This window comes from Brassica oleracea, chromosome C1 (assembly GCF_000695525.1).
Source record: "Brassica oleracea var. oleracea cultivar TO1000 chromosome C1, BOL, whole genome shotgun sequence".
NCBI classification, from domain to species: domain Eukaryota; kingdom Viridiplantae; phylum Streptophyta; class Magnoliopsida; order Brassicales; family Brassicaceae; genus Brassica; species Brassica oleracea.
The window spans coordinates 5,487,811-5,488,778 of record NC_027748.1 but is presented as its reverse complement, the minus strand read 5'-3'; the positions used below and the strand labels follow the sequence as shown (position 1 = coordinate 5,488,778).

Here is a 968-nt window from a genome sequence, read left to right as displayed (position 1 = left end):
CGACATATAATCAATGATGCACAATGCAAAAGATGCTGTCAGGGAGAAGAAACAGAACAACACATTTTCTTTGATTGCACCTATGCGAAAGCCATGTGGAGAGCCTCAGGAGTGTCAAATTTAATAATCAATAGCTCCACGACTTCGTTTGAGGAGAAGATCGAAGAATGTATCAGATGTAGTGCATCTACAACTTTGACTCACCTACACGATTTACCCATTTGGATTCTGTGGAGACTATGGAAGAGTAGAAATCTCCTTATATTTCAGACAAAACACGTACCGTGGAGAGTTCTGCTGCAGCAAGCAAAAAAAGATGCAAAAGAATGGCGAGATAACAATGTCCATACTCAAGAATTGACTCCGGGACAACAGAGCAATGTGAATCATTCTCGCAGGAAAATATGGAAGAGACCCAGGGCAGGATGGATAAAATGTAATACTGATGGCTCTTTCGTCAATAATCTAATTGAAAGTAAAGCTGGTTGGATTTTTAGAGATCATCGAGGTCAATACTGTGGCGCAGGCCAAGCCATTGGGAATAGAGTTAACAACGCTCTTGAGAGTGAACTACAAGGTATTTTAATTGCAATGCAGCACGCGTGGACAAGAGGAGTGAAGCTTTTGATAATAGAAGGAGATTGCAAGAAGGCAATTGATATTTTAAATAAAAAAACTCTGCAGTTTGATACCTATAACTGGATGCGTGATATCAATTGGTGGAAAAACCAGTTTGAGGAAGTCAGATTTGTATGGATTCACCGAGATGCTAACCAAGTGGCTGACTTGTTGGCCAAGCAATCGCTACCAGGAAATGATAGATTTTATTATTACAATTATGTTCCTTCTTGTGTAACTCATTACTTACACAGAGACTTTGTAAGTTCGGAACAAGTTCATTAATAATAATCAGGTGTTATAAAAAAAAACAATTTTTTTTGCTTCGCTCCTTATTTTTTATTCCTTTA

General features: G+C 38.2%; 1 protein-coding gene across 1 annotated transcript in view; it reads left to right on the top strand.

Moving 5' to 3' along the window:
* LOC106329810 overlaps window positions 1-586 on the top strand; it is a 4,673-nt gene extending 4,087 nt beyond the window's left edge. The window contains exon 2 of the mRNA XM_013768439.1: window positions 477-586. Within this exon, the coding sequence (XP_013623893.1) occupies window positions 477-586 (110 nt within the window). The remainder of the gene's footprint in view (window positions 1-476) is intronic.
* Window positions 587-968: the final 382 nt, after the last annotated feature.